Here is a 17898-nt window from a genome sequence, read left to right on the forward strand (position 1 = left end):
TCTTATTGACCACTTACTCAACGTGCCCTGCCACCTTCAATGAAGCATTGTGAGTATTTGCCAATTTTCATACAGTAAGGGAAGTAGGATTCCATCGCTTAAGAGCTAGTACCAGTTTGGGTTCAATGTGCCAGTTTGACTTCTGCTCAACTGAAAATTTGATGAATCCAAGGGAAATGCAAAACGTGTGCGAAATCCACTGTGGGTCAGACAGGAGTGGTCTTGGCAGAACTTTACAGCAGTCGTCAGGATTCCGATGTTGGCGTTGAAATAAAGTCCTGAGCTTGTGGGAGAGGCAGTGGTAATGTTAATGCACTGAATTATTAATCCTGAACCCCAAGTTAACATTCTGGAATACAGTTTTGAATCCCAACATTGCAGATGTTGATACTCAAATTAGTAAAAAAGTTTGGAATAAAAAGTTAGCCAATAATGACCACTGCTGAGTGTTGTAAAAACCCATTGGGTCCCTAATATCCTTCAGGAAAGGTAATTTGCTGTTCTGACGTGGTCCTACATGTGACTTCAGATGTACAGCAACATGATTGGACTTGATGGGCCAAATGGCCTTACTTCCACTCCTATGTCTTATGATTGACTCGTAACTGCCCTCTGGGCAATTAAAAGATAGGCAATAAATTTATTGCACAAATGAAACAAAAACAAGACTTGCCAGCACTAGAATCTGCTCAGCAGGTTTTAAACTTCAGATCAGCTCCTGATTGGTTATATATTGGACTCATGTTCAATTAAGTGAGGCAAGAGGGTGAGAAGCTATAGTAGTGCCAGTTGGAAAGGGATACTGCTGAGAATGTTCTCAGAGGTGAAGCCCCTCCATGATCATCCCTGTACACGGCCCCTGCAATTTTGCAATATCAACCCCAGGATGCCGTGGCAGACCACCGGAGTTTCTCTGGTGGCATCCCTTTGTGGCAGAGGTTGTCTAGCCTTTGGCCAAATACCAGTAGCACTGCAAATACCCCCTGATTGGACTTCAGTTATCCTAATTGGCTGTCCACTCCAAGGATTCAACGAGACTGCTCCTGGGAGTCAGTAAAATCCTCGCTGTTCACACTACTTCTACATACCACAGTGAAGTTTGACAAACTCTCAGATGTACCGTCAAAGTCCACAGTACAGGACATGGGTAAGCTTAACAAGAATGGGGCTATGCATGCTCTAAATGACAAGATCCAAGTAGGTGGCACAAAGGATAACAATTAAGAGGAGAATGGAGCAACTTGATTTATATCTCAAAGTTAATATGAATTTCAAATTATGCCGTGTCTTTCACAGGAGGCCGTCTGCTGTCTGATTGAGCATATGGAATCTATCAAGGTGGAGAACCAACAGCTGAGGGAAGTGCTGGTGTGTTTGATCAGACGCTCCCGAGTTCTCCATGAGCAGCAGGAGGAACTGGAGGCCCAGCACAAACAGCTGCTCCAGGAGAGAGACTACTGCACCAAGCTGAGGACACTGCGGTATAGGAAGCAACTCAGTGAGTATGTGGAGCCAAAGGTCAAGGAGGAGTCAGAGACCAAAGAGCAGCCAAAGGTAGAGGTGGAACCAGAAACCAAGGAGCAGCCAAAGGTCAAGGGGGAACCAGAAACTAAGGAGCTGCCATTGGTCAAGATGGTGTCTGAAACTGAGGAGTCATCAGAGACCAAGGATTCATCAGAAACTAAGGAAGAGCTGACACTTGAGGATCAAGATGATGAGGATTTAGACAGTGATGAGCTAGAAGATGGGTAGTTAGACAAGCTGGAAGAGGCTGAGTTGGAGAACATAGGAAGTGCCAGAACAAAGAAGCTTGAAATAGGAAAATTGTACTCCTTTAACCAGCTGCCTTTCCAGTGTAAATATGAGAAACCCTCCTTGATCCAAGGAAGTTGTTAGTCCTAATTAGACATTTTCCAATATTTTTTCCTTTTCAAAATTCTGCAACTTAATTTTTGTCTCCATCAATGAATATTAAACTGATGTATAGTACTGCATTGAGGAGGAGTATTTTCTTGAAATTTTTGAGGGCTAGCTGCGTTGCTATGGGTTTGAAGTTATAATAAAGCAAACTGCATCTTGAGTAAGAAGCTTGCTAGGCTACGTAATTGGTATGAAGAACTGGTCCAGGTCATAAATCACAAAATCATTCTGCGCAGTTACCCATGTTCTCCTGCTGGGGTATATACCACTGGTACATTACTCATCCAGTGTTGCCATCACCACCATTGCACTATTGCACTCAAAAATAAACTGTATACTGTTATAGTGACTTCAAGGGATGAAGTTAGACAAATCCAAGATCATCATCATCTGTAAAGATCTTAATTCATCTACCTAGAGAGATTGTAACATTCTTGCATTGTAATGTCTATTATAATCCAAATTATTTCAGGGTTCTCCATTACTGCATGCAGGAGACCATCATTTTCTCAAATAATGGATGTCTCACAGAAATGTTATTGTGCAGGAAAAGGCCATTCAGCCTGCGTCTGCATTAGTTCTCCAAACGGCCTAAGGTGTATGTAATTGACTCAACCAGGCTCTCGGTGGGTGGGCCACATCTCTCTTGCTGTCAATGTGGCATAGCTGGAGGAAGATAAATGGACTTGAAACCAGCAACTTCCTCTGAGCATATTTGCCAGGCAGCCTTCTAGCCACTCTGAAAGCAGTGGTAAAATTCAGCTCTGTGATCAATCAAGTCTGGACATAATGGTAAAAATCCCAGATTAAGAAATAAAACCACTTTTTTATTAAAAAAGTTTCAGCTGTGTTAAAACATTTCACATTTCTAAAGAGCTAAATAGCATCCAACATGTTTGAAATACCACAAAATAGTCATTTATTTAAAAAAAACCATCATTTTGGAAGTCTGAGAATTTCTCTACACAACTGGTTAACACATTTTACTGCCTGTTATCTAGATCACCTGCGACTGCACTAAACTGAAATGGTGAACGGTCACCTTTTGTATCACAGCATGTAATAATGTAATAATTTCTGAAACAAATGTACAACAAAGATGCAATGAATAGACTGATTATGTATAAAAAGGCAGTCAAAAGCTCAAAATTCATTAATTGTCCCAAGCATCAAGCCCCACACCCCCAAAAACCACCCCCCCCCCAAAATTACTCCCCCCGAAGGCACCAACTTCCACTGAGCCACAGACTGAAAAGGCAAACCCTTCAGATCATTTGTTCATGTGCACAGTTGTCACACTGGAGACTATACAGTGAGTGTGTTGGTTATTCATTCTCCACTGAGTGCATTATTGTTCACAAATCTTGACTCCATGTGTACAGCCAAATATCTGACACATCAGGGTGTGGACAGAACTGCTTCATATTTTTTGTTATAGTCCATTCTCCCATCTTGACTGACATGGAATTGACACATAACTGACCCTGTATCCTTCTCGTGGTTCAGATCCAACCATGAAAACAAATCTATCCTCTTAGCCATCAGAAATCCCTACCATCCTTCCCCCAACCCTCCCATCAATCTTCAAACTCCCTCAATCCACATTAAATAAAATGATAAATCAAAGTTCATAACAATACTGCAAAGGTTTAGGCTTGTTACTGAATACTGACAGAGATAAGGGATGGACTCCAGTAATGTCACCAGAACTGCACTTAAAGCATATAGAATTGTGACCCTGCTGCAAATTTATACCAATCCCCACACATCTGGAGTGTCTGTGGAGCCATGCAGTCTTCGTAACAAGCCCAGTTTAACTGTGAAAAGAACACATAGAAGTCAAATTTTATATCATGTCATTTCAAATGGTTTCAAAAGGCAAAGGGTTAATTTTAACTTTGGGAGGCATTGTAAAACTGGAGACATGGATTTGTCAGGCAATATATATACAGCCTGATTTTTCTATCATTTAAAGCCAATGTAAGGGTATATCAGGTTAGATGTACAATGAACAGTTATTTCAATATCGCTTATTGTACACTGTTAATATTATCTCAAGTAATAGTTGTTATAACAGTTGGTAGAAGTGATGTGAGATGGTGAGTTAGGAACATCGCACATAAAAGTTATTTATTGGCTTAAAGTGCGAGTCCTTCACTCCCACACAGAGTCTACATACTGAATAAGTTTAAAGATAGCAGTGATATTCCCAAAGTTACTGTTCGCCCAGGTTAAACCTGATGCAATGGACAAAAATTAGACACAACGCCACACATTAACTCACATTTCACCTCCCCCAGTTTCAACGGCAACCAAAAGTACACTGGAAGAGCATCAGTCAATTTCTGTCAAGATCCTGACAAAATGGATTTGGAGCGAAGCAACAGTAAAACTGATAATGATAGTAAACCAATCACTAAAAACAAAATGATAGCAGAGTAAGCAGGGCTGCAACAAAGAATGACTAATGTTTACAACAGTTGGGTAGTCAGTCTACAAGGCCCACCCAATTATCACAGCAAGAACAACATTGAAACAGTGTGGAAAGCCAAGTGAGGACATTGGTGGTCGTGCTCAGTTTGTTCCCTTCTGCTCGGGAACATTTTAAATTGTGTGAATCCTTTGATTCCAATGGCAATGAAAGGAATGCAGATGCCAGGTTTTACAATGTTGTTGAGTGCATTCTTCCTCTCAGTAGTCACACAGCAGAAATACTGACTGCATGCTGGCATTATTGGTGCACTACACACAGCAATATTCTTATTCCAAGTTAATCAAGTTCACTTCAGATTGAACTGTCCCAGTGGTAAGCATGCATCTCCACAGCCAATGTTTCATACATTTGAAATAAATTCTTGACAATCCCATGAGATCAGTGGTCTTAGGTGTGAGTATTAGTGGTCATTTTTGTCTTCTATTAATTTTTCTTTCTCAAAGATGCTGAGTCCCTTTTCAGTGTGAATCCTTAAATGCAGGGTGACAATAATATCTCAGGCCAATGGCCACTGTTTCACATATACTCCTAAAAAGTCATAGAAGGACACATTACAGGAGAAAGCCATTCAACCTATTGTGTGCGGGCTGATTCTTCAAAAGAGCTATCCAATTAAATGCACTGTCCCAATCTTTCTTCACAGCTCTGCAAGTAATTTGACCATGAACAGGGCTATCAGAACTAGTCGTGACCTCTTGCCATATGTGCATATGTCCTCTACAGCCACAAAGTGGTCATGGAATGGTGATCAAGAGCAGAAATGCTGGGTGGCTGTTTACAATCCTCGCAATACTCAGTGCCCCATTGATTGAGATCAATGAGCTTGCTACAGAATAACTGTCCATCCCAGAGATCTGCGCGCTCAACTAAATTCCATCTTTGACACTCTCTTAAAAAAAATACATTCACAGGTTTAAACAATGCCAATTCTTTAAGTGGTTTGGTTTAAACTAAAACTGGAAACTGGGATAATCTTCAGAGGGTAAAATGGTCACATAAAAAAAGAAAATGCACCTTCTCCAACACACCCAAGGCAGAAGCCCTGTACCAGGCATGTATGATGAAGGTGCTGTGAAAACTGTGATGTTGAGTGGGCATCACACTCCCAAATGTTTTGCTTTCTGACTTAGAAGAAATACGAGTGGACAGAATTAAAAGCAACACATTGTTTTTGTAAAGCAGCTACTTGACTGCTTTTGTGGGCCATATTCTTAAAGAGTGGCAGTTAATCTGTCAGATGGTAATTAAATTGAGGTTTCATCCTGGCATGATATGATAGAAATGGTGTGGTTTCTCAAAGGGCCCACATTCATTCCATTCACTTCCTTATCCATGTTTACACAATCCTCGTCTTTTTCACTGGTTCCATTTAGATCGGATTCCCTTTTCTGGCTGATGGTCAAGGGTCGGATTTCATCGGTGGAGTCCAAACTGTGAACCGTAGTTCCTCCTGCCGTATCTGTACAACCCTCCTTATGGCTGCTCCCAGGTGCCTTTTTCTTGCTGCAATACCAACTGACAAACTTGCAAGCAAAGGCACCAATAACAGAGCCAAAGATCAAGAAGAAAAACATCAGCAAATAATTATAAGAATGAGTTTCCTTCCTTGGGTCAATTGAAGATCCAAACTCCAGACTGTAGAAAGCTTGAAGAGCCTGAACTTTGTCCTCAATGCATATGCACCTGTAATTACCTATGCTGCTCAGTGCAGCTTTCACAGCAATTCCCTTGGCTTTATCATTGTTACTCAAATTTCCATTGGGCGTTGTCCAGTGACAAGTTGACCAAGCAGAACTGGGTTCACACTGAAGGAAAACAGTGGTCCCATTCACCACTGGTACCACCTTCATTGGCAGTGAAATGTCTGGAAAACAAGAAAAAAGAGCCATAAGTTTGTAGATAGGTCTGCAGCCTGCAGCCCAATGGTATCAATGTGGACTTCACCAGCTTCAAAATCTCCCATTCCCCCACCGCATCCCAAAACCAGCCCAGTTCGTCCCCTCCCCCCACTGCACCACACAACCAGCCCAGCTCTTCCCCTCCACCCACTGCATCCCAAAACCAGTCCAACCTGTCTCTGCCTCCCTAACCTGTTCTTCCTCTCACCCATCCCTTCCTCCCACCCCAAGCCACACCTCCATCTCCTACCTACTAACCTCATCCCACCTCCTTGACCTGTCCATCTTCCCTGGACTGACCTATCCCCTCCCTACCTCCCCACCTATACTTTCCTCTCCACCTATCTCTTTTCTCTCCATCTTCGGTCCGCCTCTCCCTCTCTCCTTATTTATTCCAGAACCCTCAACCCCATCCCCCTCTCTGATGAAGGGTCTCGGCCCGAAATGTCAGCTTTTGTGCTCCTAAGATGCTGCTTGGCCTGCTGTGTTCATCCAGCCTCACATTTTATTATCTTGGATTCTCCAGCATCTGCAGTTCCCATTATCACTGTTACAGGAGAACTCCCTGTTTACACCTTGTGGCAGGACAAACAAAAATTAATCAGCTAGGACTCCATCACTTCTGTTCAGTTCTCAGTGACTTGTGTAAGGGACCACATTTTTTTCATTTTTTGGGGCTATAACCTAAAACAGAAGCTTGACTGCTCTAACTGGAATTCCAGGAACATTTTACAAGTTGAACATCAAATGTTGCATATGGATGAGATGTTGAAGTATTTTTCAGTGTTGAAATTTTTTAAAGCAGAACAGGAAGAATTTGAGACTGACCAGCACCGAGAATACTTTGAGTTAATGATATTCTACCTGTCAACAACCCTCTGATTAGTTGAACTGCTGAGTGTTAAGAAGCTATGAGTGCCAAGAGCATGAGGGGGAGAAAAAAAATAAACAGAGCCTGCTGTCAGAAAGAATCCATCTCTCCCCGCTTCTCTAAGTGGGAAAAAAGGAAAGAAAAACCAAAAAAGCATGTAGGAAAGAAATCATTTAAAGACCTAACTTTACCTGACCAGCCACTGAAATAAAGAACTCATAGACAATAGCATGTCATCACTGCAAAAATCAGAAGGGCTGTGAGAAAAATATATTTCCACTTTGTGGTCTGGACTTTTGATTTTGGGATTTCTATATTCCTTTATGACTATATTCCTTTTCCATCCATTGTACATGCACTGAACTGCTTCCAAGGTCCCAAGTCTCCTGGTGAGTGAGCAGCAGGTCCCAGGCTCGCAGGCCGAGCTGAGGCTCCAGGACCACAGCTAGACCCGAGTGCCTGATGGCAGATGCGGGGGGGGGGGGGGGGCGGTTGTGTGGTGGTGGTGGGCTAGTCTGGTTCAAGCACAGAACCAGTGCCAGTTGCATTGGAGAAGTCAGCCCAGCGTGAACACGTAGAAGAGGTGGCGTTGGTGCCTGCGAGATGGTGCCAGCCAGTGACACCTCTTTGTCCTTGCGGTAGGAGCATGCCAAAGCACGATTACAGCAGTGTTGGCAGTTTGGACTCAAGGATTGGGGTGGAGGTGCTGAGCTAGAAGCAGAAGCTATTCCAAACATTACCTAACTTTACTGAGATAAGACTACAAGATTAATTTTATTGTATTATTTTTCTAGCCTGATATTCGGTGCTTCGGTTTATTTTCTGTGTTTTAAGATGGTACCAGAAAGTGGTCACACTAAACAACATTTTTCTCTGTATTTGTAATAAATATACATGGCAATAAATAAACAAATCTATTAATATTTGTCTCTCGTCAGACCTGAATGTATTGACTATGTGTGTAGATTTGGAAGTTTGAAAGGGTACAGTTTAAGTTGCATAAACTAGAAACCCTTTTGCTTCACCAAACTTGTTAAAGTTATGCATGTTTCAAAAAATAGAATTTTGTTTTGCCACCATGGAAGCAGCCCAGTATGAATTGCTTCTGTCCTGAGCAAGCAAATTAGACATCTTGGGATTTCATATATTTACACATTGTGAGAGAGCTTGTGGTACAGGGGAGCCAAGACTACTGATGTCACCTTCCTAGTTAACTTGTGACACTCATGCTGTGAGCTGTACATCAGTGTTGTGATCTAAAGGAAGTCGAGAAGCTGAAGCTTTTCATTTAAAAAAACACTTGGACAGGCACATGGATAGGAAAGGTTGAGAGGGATATGGGCCAAACGCAGGCAAATGGGACTAGTTTAGTTTAGTTTAGGAAATCTAGCTGGCATGTATGAGTTAGGCCGAAGGGTCTGTTTCCATGCTGTACACTCTATCTTGCACTCATCAGAATGAGGATGCAATGAATAGATTTGAAGAAAGCGACACCATTTTGTTTAAATCTGTTTATTGCGTTGTATTTCTGGTAAGTATTAGACAAGTTCTTATTTCCTTTCAGCAAATTTTAACTTCTGTACAACCAAACAATTATTGAAAAACAGAGTGGCAAAATATTTTCTAAACAGTGGTAGATTAAGAAATGTTGATGTACGAAGGGGACCTGGGTGTCCTCATACACCAGTCACCGAAAGCAAGCATGCAGGTGCAAAGAAAGAAAGAAAGAAAGACAGATTTCAAGAGGTGACTCATGTCAATGAAAATGGGAAGACAGCAGGAGTATGGTGTAGTGGTACAGGATCAGCCCTTATGTGTGAATGGCACAGTATACTCGATGGGCTGAATGGCTTACATCCGCTCCTATTTTCTCTCCTTTTATGTCAAGAGTCATGTTAATAGCATCAGGAGAGGGTGGGTAATGGAGAGGTGTTGAACATCAGACAGGCACAACAAACATACCTTTCCCAGTTTTACATAAAGTGTTAGTCTGTAGATGGTCGTATTCTACATCTTGTAGAAACCTAAATGGAGAAAACAAAAATTATTCTGGTTTCAGAAAGGTTAAGAAAATCCTTGAAGCAACAATTGTCGTCTGTTTGTAAAAATAATTACAATTACTGCCAAGGCAGCACCATAGTCATAATGTCATTGGGCGAGCAATCCACATCCCCAGGTTAAAGTTCTGGGGACAGGGGTTTGAATCTCACCGTGGCAGATGGTGAAATTTAAATTCAAAAATAAAATTCTGGAATTAAAAGTTCATCCAAAATGGCAGCCAATTTCAACTGTGGTTCACTAACGGCCTTTAGAGAATGAAATCCTCCACTCCTCCCCAGTCTAGCCTACATGTCGTTGATCCTTAACCGTTCACTGGATAATTAGAGATGGGTAACAAATGCTGGTCTGTCCAGGAACACCCACACCTTATAAAATGTTTGTTTTAAAATATTTTCTTGGTAAAGTAGTCCAGTTTTTTTTGTTTTGCTTGAAAGGAGATGCAGAAGAAGCTATTAATAAAGTTTAGCAAGGTGCAATTACACTTGTGGACAGAGGTACTTATGACCAAAAGTAGACATGTACTGTGTAATCTGTAATACATTTTTGATGGATAATTTGATTAAACAGCAGTAACTCTGATATAACATCTGAACCCAGCAGGAGCTCACAGTTACTGTTGCATAAGTATTCCACATTGAAACAGAAGTAGACCATTCAGCATCAATAGAAACTCTGAAAAGTCACAGAACAGAAAAAGACCATTCAGCCCATCGTACTTACACCAGCTTAATAGATTAATACAGTTTCTATGGTAACTAAAATGACCCAGAACATCACCAGAATAAGAATGCTTGCCTCTGTTCCAGTGGGAAAGCCTTCTGACCCCTTGATATGGTGTACCCTAGATATCTAACCTCTTGCTCTACTTTACCTGAAGTTGGGTTAACCCAAACAGCTACCCTTATGGTTCCTAGCAATTGTATCATCTCTAGTGTGTAATGGCATATACTAACAGATACAAAGAGGAGGTCATCCATGTACAATAACACTCCAAGTCATTACAAACCCTCTCCTGCTTCAGCCATATACCAATGAAAAATATAGGGCTATGGTGGACCCCTTCAGGGACCCTCATCCACCATGTACACTAATTCTCCCATACTGTAAAAGCCAATTTAGATTGGGATGCCCCATATGAAAACGCCGGAACAGGAGTTAGGCATTCAGTCATTCGAGTCTGTTCTGCCCATCAATGATATCATGGCTGATCTATGGCCTAACTCTAAATATTTGCTACCTTTGGCTCATATCCTTTAATACCTCTACTTAACAAATATTTTTCTATCTCAGATTTAAAATGAACAACTGATCCAGCATCCACTTGTCGAAGAGAGTTCCAAAGGTTTTGTCACCTTCTGTGTATGGATGTGCTTCCTAACATTTCTCTTGAACAGCGCGGAATATATAGAAAATACTGTGTGAATCTTCAGCTATAACAAGGGTTAAATTTATAAATGATATGCCGAAAGCTGACTTGCAGGTACGGTTGAAACTAAGGAATCATTCTGAAAGCAGATATGGTAACACGTGACAAAACAGACTGTCACCTAGATCTTGTGGTTAGGGTATGGGAAACAGCTGGTGAGTATGGCATGGCGAGGATCAAGTAGAAATGTATAAAAAGCATGATTAAAGCTACTGCTGCTGCAGAGGTCTCAACTTGCAACCAAGTCATCAACATGCAAAAAGAAATAAAGCCGGATTTTTGAAAAGATTGCCGGTTTGCTCCTTATTTCTTAGGAACCTAACAAACAGTCTGGCCCTAATTCTCTAAACCCCTAATTTTAGAATCCCCAACCAGGGTCAACTTTATCGACGCTGTCTTGCCCTGTTAATATCTTGAAGATTTTGATCAGATTGTCTCTTAACATTCTAGACTCTCAAAAAGTATGCCTGATTTGTATAAACTCTTCTCATAACCTAACCCTGGAAATCGAGGTAAGATTCTCGTAAACTTATGTTGTACTCCCTCCCAGGCCAATATATCCTTCTAACGGTGTGGTGGCCAGTTCCGCTCATAGGATTCCAAGTGGGTTGTATAACTGCAGCAAATTTCTGCATCCCTATACTCCAGTCCTCAAGATATACAGGCTAACATTTCAACAGCTTTCTTGATTAAAATATAATGAACAGGTGCAGAAAGTAAAGAATACATACATGAGTCACTAAGTCTCTTTGCGCATTCACTTATACTCATACCATCTTGAAAGTATCCTGATCTTTCCATTTTTGGTTCAAATCATATAACCTCACATTTGACTACATCCACTCTATCCAGGGTTTTCAGAATTCTGTAAGTTTCAATGAGATTCCCCTCTTCCTTCTAAACTCCATCAAGTTCAGACTCAGAGTCCTCAACTGCTCCTCTAACAACAAGCCTTTCATCCCTGGGATCATTATTGTAAACCTCCTCTGGACCCCCTCCAAAGCCAGCACATCCTTCCTTCGACACCAAGCTCAAAAAACTGCTCACAATATTCCAAAAGCAGTGTGGCCACAGCCTTATACATCCTCTGCAGTACATCTCTGTTCTAGTATTCCAGCCCTTTTGAAACGAATGCTAACATTGCATGTGCCTTTCTAACTCCACCTTAAGAGAATACTGAACTAGCACTCCCAAGTCCCAAGTCCCTTTGTGCTTCAGATTTCCTAAGCCTTTGTCCATCTAGAAAATAGTCTATGCCTCTATTCTTCCTGCCAAAGTGCATAACCTTTCACTTTCCCGCATTGTATTCCATCTGCCACTTCTTTTCCCGCTCTCCCAGCCTGTCCAAAGCCATCTGCAGCCTCTCTGCTTCCCCAACACTACCTGCTCCTCCACCTATCTTTGGGTCATGTGCAAACCTAGCAACAATGCCCTCAGTTCCATCATATCAATAATTAATGTATAATATCAATAGTTGTTGTCCCACCATTGACCCGAGGGGCTCCACGAGTCACTGGATGCCATCTTGCAAAAGGCCCTCTTACCTCTACTTTCTGCCAGTCAGCCAATCTCTATACATGCCAGAATCTCGCCCCTAACACCATGGGCTTTTCCTTTATTCATTCACGAGGTGAGTGTATCACTGGCCACACAGCATTTATTGCCCATCCCTAATTGCCCAGAAGGTAGTTAAGATTCAACCACATTACTGAGAGTCCGGAGCCACATGTAGGCCAGACCAGGTAAGGATAGCAGTTTCCTTCCCTAAAGGGCATTAGTGAACCAGATGGGTTTTTCCGACAATCGACAATAATTCATGGTCATCATTAGGTTCTTAATTCCAGATATTTATTGAATTCAAATTCCACCACCTGCCATGGCGGGATTCAAACGCAGATACCAGCTTGTTATCTGGGTCTCTGGATTAACAGTCCAGTGATAATACCACTAGGCTATTGTCTCCTCTTATCTTCTTTAGCAGCCTCCCATATTGCACTTTGTCAAAGGCCTTCTGGAAATCGAAATAGATCACATTCACTTGCTTGTTACCTCCTCGAAGAATTACACAGATTTGTCAGGCATAATCTCCTCTTGATAAAGCCACGCTGACTCAGTCCTATTTTACCATACACTTCCAAGTACTACATAATCTCATCCTTCATAATGAAATTTATAATCTCACCAATGACTAAGGTCAGGCTGACCAGTCTACAGTTTCCTGTCTTCTGCCATCCTCCCTTCTTAAACAGGGGTGTTACATTGGTGATAATGGCCATTTTCCAGTCCTCTGAGACCCTCTCTGACTCCAGTGATTCCTGACAGATCCCCACTGATGCCCGTACAATCATCTCAGCTTTCTCCTACATAAATCTGTGGTGTGCTCCAAAGGATCTCCATACGTCACATGTACCTCCACCCCAATACCATGGGCACTGGCATCTGACACGTGCCAGCATCTCATCGCTTACAGGGCACTTCAGTATTTCAATGCTGTGCGTCAGGCTGCAACTGTCATGGTAATGCTGCGGCAAGGAAACTGTGTGTTCAGGGATGGACGCCCAGCTCAAGGGTTGGACTAGTCTACCCCTCCAGACCATGCGCTGATCGTGTTTGCTCAAGCAGCCTACCTGGATGCTCAACATTCCTGCCATGCACTGCCTTTTCATACATTGCCCCTCAGGCTGTGTAATGATGCCATTTAGCACAGCCACAAAGCCAGGAAATTTGGCATGGCTGTCAGCAGTCCTCAGGTCAAGACATGAGAGAAATCTTTCAGTCGGGATGTTCGAGCACAGTAAGTCAAGGGCAGCCTCCAACACCAGTCCAGGACAAGTCAGTAAGCTGCTCAGGATGGTCATAGCCTAGATGCTCTCCACATAAGAGGTGAGAAACCAAAAGGTCAGGCAGCTCCCCATTCATCATGGCTCCTTCTATCATAAGGGGTACTGTTTAGCTCCTGGAGAGCGGTACTTATTAAGGGAGATGAAGTGGCTAGAACAGTTGTATTTTATGGCTCAGACTGGGGACAATAGTGAGATCGGTTAGTGGGAAGTTAGTACAGTAGCAGAGATAGAATGAGTGTGAAGCACTGGAGACAGGATGGTGGCATTGCAGGTATCATGGCAGATGGTGAAATGTGAATTCAATAAATATCTGGAATTAAGAGCCTAACAATGATCATAAACCCACTGTCGATTTTTGGAAAACCCATCTGGTTCACTAATGTCCTTTAGGGAAGGAAATTGCCATCCTTACCTGATCTGGCCTACATGTGACTCCAGACCCACAGTGATGCGGTTGACTCTTGACTGCCCTCTGGGCAATTAGGGATGGGCAATAAATGCTGCCTGGCCAGTGATGCCCTCATCCCATGAACGGGTAAAGAACAAACAAAATTCTACTGGCGAAGTGGGGGCGATCATTAACCTTCTTCCTACATTACTGTGCATTCATCCAGATGGCTGAGACTGTACTGACCCAGGTGTTAACCCCCAAACTGGTTGGTTTCAGCAGTTCCACCTACCCAATCTTTCCCTTAGCTGCTCACTCTTCAAAACAGCAGCTCTCATTGACATTTTCGTAGCTCTCCTTGCCCTGGTGTAACTCAATCACGCTTTGAGGGACGATCCAACTTCTCCATTAATAACTCACCGCTGAGCCGTTTTGCCCCTGAATGGAACACATTCCAATTTCTGCACGTCCCAGCTACAAGATGGATCCCTGGCCAGAAGGCAGCCCTCACAGTCGGTGTACCTGCTGCAGTTTACAGCTGGAAGCTGAACCACCAAGTTACTTGATCCAACGTAGACAAATTCCTGAAAGAAATTATGTCCATTAGCAACAAGTTCACTCACAGATCCTTTTTCAATAACCTATTTCCTCATGAAACTCTTCTACCAAGCTGTAAGAAATTTCAGAAGGTGAGTGAAAAAGGAAAAAAAAATGGCAAAAAGACAGTTATTTTGTCATACGCTCATGGGGTGTGGGTGTCAGTGGCTGGGTCAGCATTTATTGCCCATCCCTAGTTGCCCCTTGAGAAGGTGGTGTTGAGCTGCCTTCTTGAACCGCTGCAGTCCTCCTGCTGTAGGCTGACCCCCATTGCTGTTCAGGAGGAACGTATGAGCAGGGAAAATCAGAGAGAACTAGAATTAACATAAAGAGAATTCAAGAACTGTCAGTTTAAAGAAAAATCATAGAATTGCTACAGTGTGGAAACAAGCCATTCGGCCCAACAAATCCACATTGTCCCTTCCTAAGAGTACCTCACCCACAACCATTACCCCTCCGATTTCCCCATGTCTAACCCACCTAACCTAAACATCCCTGGGCACTACAGCATGGCCAATCCACCTAATCTGCACATATTTGGTCTGTGGGAGGAAACTGGAGTACCCAGAGGAAACCCATGCAGACACGGGGAGAACATGCAAACTCCACACTGACAGTCATCTGAGGGTGGAATCAAACCTGGGTCCCTGGCACTGTGAGGCAGCAGTGCTAACCACTGAGCCACTGTGCCACATGTGAGATGTGAATGTTACTATCAAAACCAACATTTACTGTTTATCACTAAGTACTCTCGAGATAGTGGTATTGAGCTGCCTTCTTGAAATGCTTTGGAACATGTGATGTGGCTACATCCACAGTATAATTAGGAAGGAAGTTACAAGATTTGACCCAGCAACAGGGCACCCCAGCAAACCGAGGTATATAAATAACAAGCAAGACAGAACAGTGACATTTCACCAGAGGTGCACTGACAATGTTTTTTTATTCTTTAATGGGATGAGGGCATCATTGGCCAGACAGCATTTAGTGCCCATCCCTAGTTGCCCAGCGGGCAGTTAAGAGTCAACCACATTGCCGCGGGTCTGGAGTCACATGTACGCCTGACCAGGTAAAGATGGCAGTTTTCTTCCCTCTGGGCAATAAATGCTGCCTGAAAACAATGTCCTCATCCCATAAAAGAATACAGGAGACTCCATAAAACAAAAAGGAAGAAGCTGGGATTATTCTCCTTTCAAAGAGGAGATTTATTGGAAGAGTTCAAATTTTGAAGTATCTACCCAAAACACATACAGAAAAAGTACTGCCATTTTTGGAAGGATCGAGAACCACAGAAAAGGTTCTTTCAAAGGAAACTGAAAAATAATCAGACAGAAAATTGAAGGGCTATGGGGATAAGTCAGTGGGGTGAGCTAAATTGTTCCAGAAGCACAGACTGAACAGACCAAATTGTCTACCTAAAGGAAGGATTTTTCTTGAGGCTGGCTAGACCAGCATTTATTGCTCACCCCAAAGGGCGGTTAAGTCACCATTTTGCTGTAGGTCAGGAATCACATGCAGTTTCCTTCCCTGAAGGATGTTAGTGAAACAGATGGGATTTTCTGACAATCAACAAAGGATTCTTGTGCATCATTAGATTTTTTTGAAATCAAATTCCACCATTTTACTCCAAGCTCAGACGTATGGACACTACCACTATGCAACTTAACATTCTATTTCTTTGAATACTCACACGGTTATATTTTTAAAGCCTGTTTGGACATGCTTTAACACACCTCTACAGCAGGTGGCATCTGAACTTGACCTCGTAGCTCAGACATATGGGCACAGCCACCAGACCACAAAAAGCCCAAGCTGTAACCACTCTATGCCTATAACTGTATTACCAGTTAAACAATGAAAGACGCTGAAGTGCAAGAGATGTCATGACTCTTCATTAAAGTCTTTAAATTCAAGGTTCAAAACAAAATTAATTAATATGACATTGTCAAATGGGTTGCAGCGTTTTGAGAAGTCAGCACACAAACAGCTCACCATGGGTAGTTAGAGTTGGGGTAATAATACTGGCCTAGACAGCCACTCCCAATCTCATGTATGAATGAATTATATTAAAAAAAACTTGATCCAGAAGTTAATGTTCAAATAAATGCAAGCTTTATGTGAAACTATGCCTCAAGAACAATGGCTTTGTGATTTAGTGTTTCTTACCTGATTTAGAGCAATGTTCAGAACTTTCTTAGCTGACTCAAACACTGCATAGTCCTCCACCACATGGGTTTTAGAGCCACGCCTGACTGCTTTGTGTAAATGTCCAGATTCTACAGCAAAATAACAAACGAGGATATGTCATTCTCAAGCAAATCACAACTTCAGATACAGCATATGACCATTTAATAAATGACATATGGTGAGCGTGACATTCTTGCAAGGACCAAGTGACTATTGCATCCCAAAGCATTGAGGTCTTTTCCCTCTCAAGAGGCACTGATACAACATCAACTAACATACTGTGGCCAATTTTGGGCACTTTAGGAATAACATGAAGGCAGAAAGAGTTTATAAGAATGATACCAGGGATGAGGGATATCAGTTACTTGTTTTATTTATTCATGGAACGTGGGCATTACTGGCTAGGCCAGCAATTATTGTTCATCCTTTATCGCCCTTTGTTAGGTGCAGTTCAGAGACAATCACGTTGCTGTCAGTCTGGAGTCACATATAGGCCAAAGAAGATGAGGGCAGCAGCTTTTTTTCCCCTAAAGGACATTCGTAAACCAGATGGGTGTTTTCAAAGGCAATGGTCACCATTTGGCAAGCATTTTTAATACCAGATTTGCACAAATTCAGATTTCACCATCAGCCATTGCCGGATTCACACTCATGTCGCCAAAGCATTAGCGTGACTCTCTGGATTACTAGTCCAGTGACAATATGATCACAGCAATGCATCCCCTGTATGAAACAAGTCGAGCAGTTAGGATTGTTCTAGTCAGAAAAAAAGGAGAGGAGATTTGATAGAAGTGTTTAAAATGATAAGATATACTAAACAGAGTATATGCGAGAGAAAATGTTCTTTTGGGGAGAAGAAAGGTCAAGAGCCACAGGGCACCCTGAAAGGTTAACTCTCTTTTCTCTCCACTCTATCAGACCTGCTGTGTACTTCTAGCCTTCCCTGTTTTTGTACACAGCATAGATTTAAACCTTCCACAGAATCCCTACAGTGTGGAAACAGGCCATTCAACACAACAAGTCCACACTGTCTCACTGAATAGCATCCCACCCAGACTCCACCCCATACCCTATCCGTGCACACTAGGGCCAACTTTGCATGGCCAACCCACCTAAACTGCGCACCTTTGGACTGTGGGAGGAAATTGGAGCACCCAGAGGGAACCCACACAGACCCAGGGAGAGTGTGCAAACTCCACACAGACAGCCACCT

The 17898-nt window shown here is 42.5% G+C and overlaps 2 protein-coding genes across 6 annotated transcripts in view; one reads left to right on the forward strand and one right to left on the reverse strand.

The window, feature by feature from the left end:
- Window positions 1-2722, forward strand: part of ccdc166 (coiled-coil domain containing 166) — a 36061-nt gene extending 33339 nt beyond the window's left edge. For all 3 annotated transcript variants that reach the window (XM_048536149.2, XM_048536160.2, XM_059650532.1), the window contains exon 8: window positions 1297-2722. In XM_048536149.2, the coding sequence (XP_048392106.1) occupies window positions 1297-1752 (456 nt within the window). In that variant the 3' untranslated portion in view covers window positions 1753-2722. The remainder of the gene's footprint in view (window positions 1-1296) is intronic.
- A 415-nt stretch (window positions 2723-3137) lies between these two features.
- The window catches only part of sema4f (sema domain, immunoglobulin domain (Ig), transmembrane domain (TM) and short cytoplasmic domain, (semaphorin) 4F), a 208451-nt gene continuing 193690 nt past the window's right edge, over window positions 3138-17898 (reverse strand). For all 3 annotated transcript variants that reach the window (XM_048541544.2, XM_059650542.1, XM_059650543.1), the window contains exons 11-14: window positions 16665-16774; window positions 14322-14485; window positions 9146-9207; window positions 3138-6278 (exon numbers count right to left, since the gene is read on the reverse strand). In XM_048541544.2, the coding sequence (XP_048397501.1) occupies window positions 5659-6278; window positions 9146-9207; window positions 14322-14485; window positions 16665-16774 (956 nt within the window). In that variant the 3' untranslated portion in view covers window positions 3138-5658. The remainder of the gene's footprint in view (window positions 6279-9145; window positions 9208-14321; window positions 14486-16664; window positions 16775-17898) is intronic.

This window comes from Stegostoma tigrinum, chromosome 1 (genome assembly GCF_030684315.1).
Source record: "Stegostoma tigrinum isolate sSteTig4 chromosome 1, sSteTig4.hap1, whole genome shotgun sequence".
Classification (NCBI taxonomy): Eukaryota; Metazoa; Chordata; class Chondrichthyes; order Orectolobiformes; family Stegostomatidae; genus Stegostoma; species Stegostoma tigrinum.